Source organism: Mastomys coucha, unplaced genomic scaffold, assembly GCF_008632895.1.
Source record: "Mastomys coucha isolate ucsf_1 unplaced genomic scaffold, UCSF_Mcou_1 pScaffold6, whole genome shotgun sequence".
Lineage (NCBI taxonomy): Eukaryota > Metazoa > Chordata > Mammalia > Rodentia > Muridae > Mastomys > Mastomys coucha.
In genome coordinates, this window is record NW_022196912.1 from 85,915,487 (window position 1) to 85,916,638 (window position 1,152).

The 1,152-nt window shown below is 39.7% G+C and overlaps 1 protein-coding gene across 2 annotated transcripts in view; it reads right to left on the reverse strand.

The window, feature by feature from the left end:
* LOC116080166 overlaps positions 1–1,152 on the reverse strand; it is a 60,136-nt gene that overhangs the window by 40,004 nt on the left and 18,980 nt on the right. For both annotated transcript variants that reach the window (XM_031356449.1, XM_031356450.1), the window contains exon 5: positions 194–382. In XM_031356449.1, the coding sequence (XP_031212309.1) occupies positions 194–382 (189 nt within the window). The remainder of the gene's footprint in view (positions 1–193; positions 383–1,152) is intronic.

The window sequence follows — 1,152 nt, forward strand, 5'->3', positions numbered from 1 at the left end:
AACCACTACTGAGAACTGCTAGCCTTCTGTGGGAAATGGGACATATTCTAATATGACATGAATATAGATAGCATTTATTTTCAGATTGCACAAATATGACTGGAAATTATCTTGATATTGGCACCTGAAACAAAAACTTTAAAGTATCAAGTTGGGCTTAAATGTCATGTAATAAAATGTTTATAGTACTTACTTGATAAGAAAGAGTTCCTTTCGTTTGTTTCTGTTACTTTTGGTTTATTTGAGGCTCGGTCGGTCTTCCTACATAAGCTCTTCTTGTCCTGGAACTTCTTATGTAGAACAGGCTGGCTTTGAACTCTCAGAGATCCCCTTGCCTCTGCCTCCACCATACTTGGCCCTGTTTCTCTTGTTGTTAAAATGACTTTGAAAAAAAAGGAAAAGGAAGTTGAATTTAGATTATCAGCATCTCTGAAACAATTTCCTTTGTAGACAAGTGGCAAAATTAAAATTTTATATATATGTATGTATATTATATATATTTAGTATAGAATAGAGGTTTTTTAGGGCATAGGGAGGAGACTTCAGAGAGTAGTAGAGGCAGAGAAAGGCAGAGAGGAGGAGGGAGCAGAGTAGAGGCCGGCCACGGCCATGTGGGGGTGGGGAAGGAAATGGGAAGAGAGCAAGGGAGTGAGAGCATGAATGTGTATATCTGTGTGTGTGTGAACGTTCTATAGACACATACTGCACTGCAGAGAAGATACCAAAGAAACTCCAAAGGTTTAATTTTCTAATGTCTGCATTTGCCAGTTGAAATGTAATCTAGAGCTGACCTACATCTCATATTCTTGCACTGTGTCCATATTGTGTTCTTGGATTTAGGCTGTTTCTGTTTTTTTCCCCACCGCTTCTCTTCTCCCTCTTGCTCGAGCCCCTGCTTGATCCGGCCCATAGGCTTTTTGTTTCTCATTATGGATGGTTGTGAGCTACCATGTGGTTGCTGGGATTTAAACTCATGGAGAGCAGTATGTGCTCTTAACCGCTGAGCCATCTCACCAGCCTCATAGGCTGTTTCTTAAGAGGAAGACAGTCTTAAGTATTCTCACAAAACTACCATAAAAAGATCCCCAAACCACCAAGGTTTCTCCCCACAAAACACCCTTCACCTGTTTCTTTTTTTTTTTTTTTTTTTTT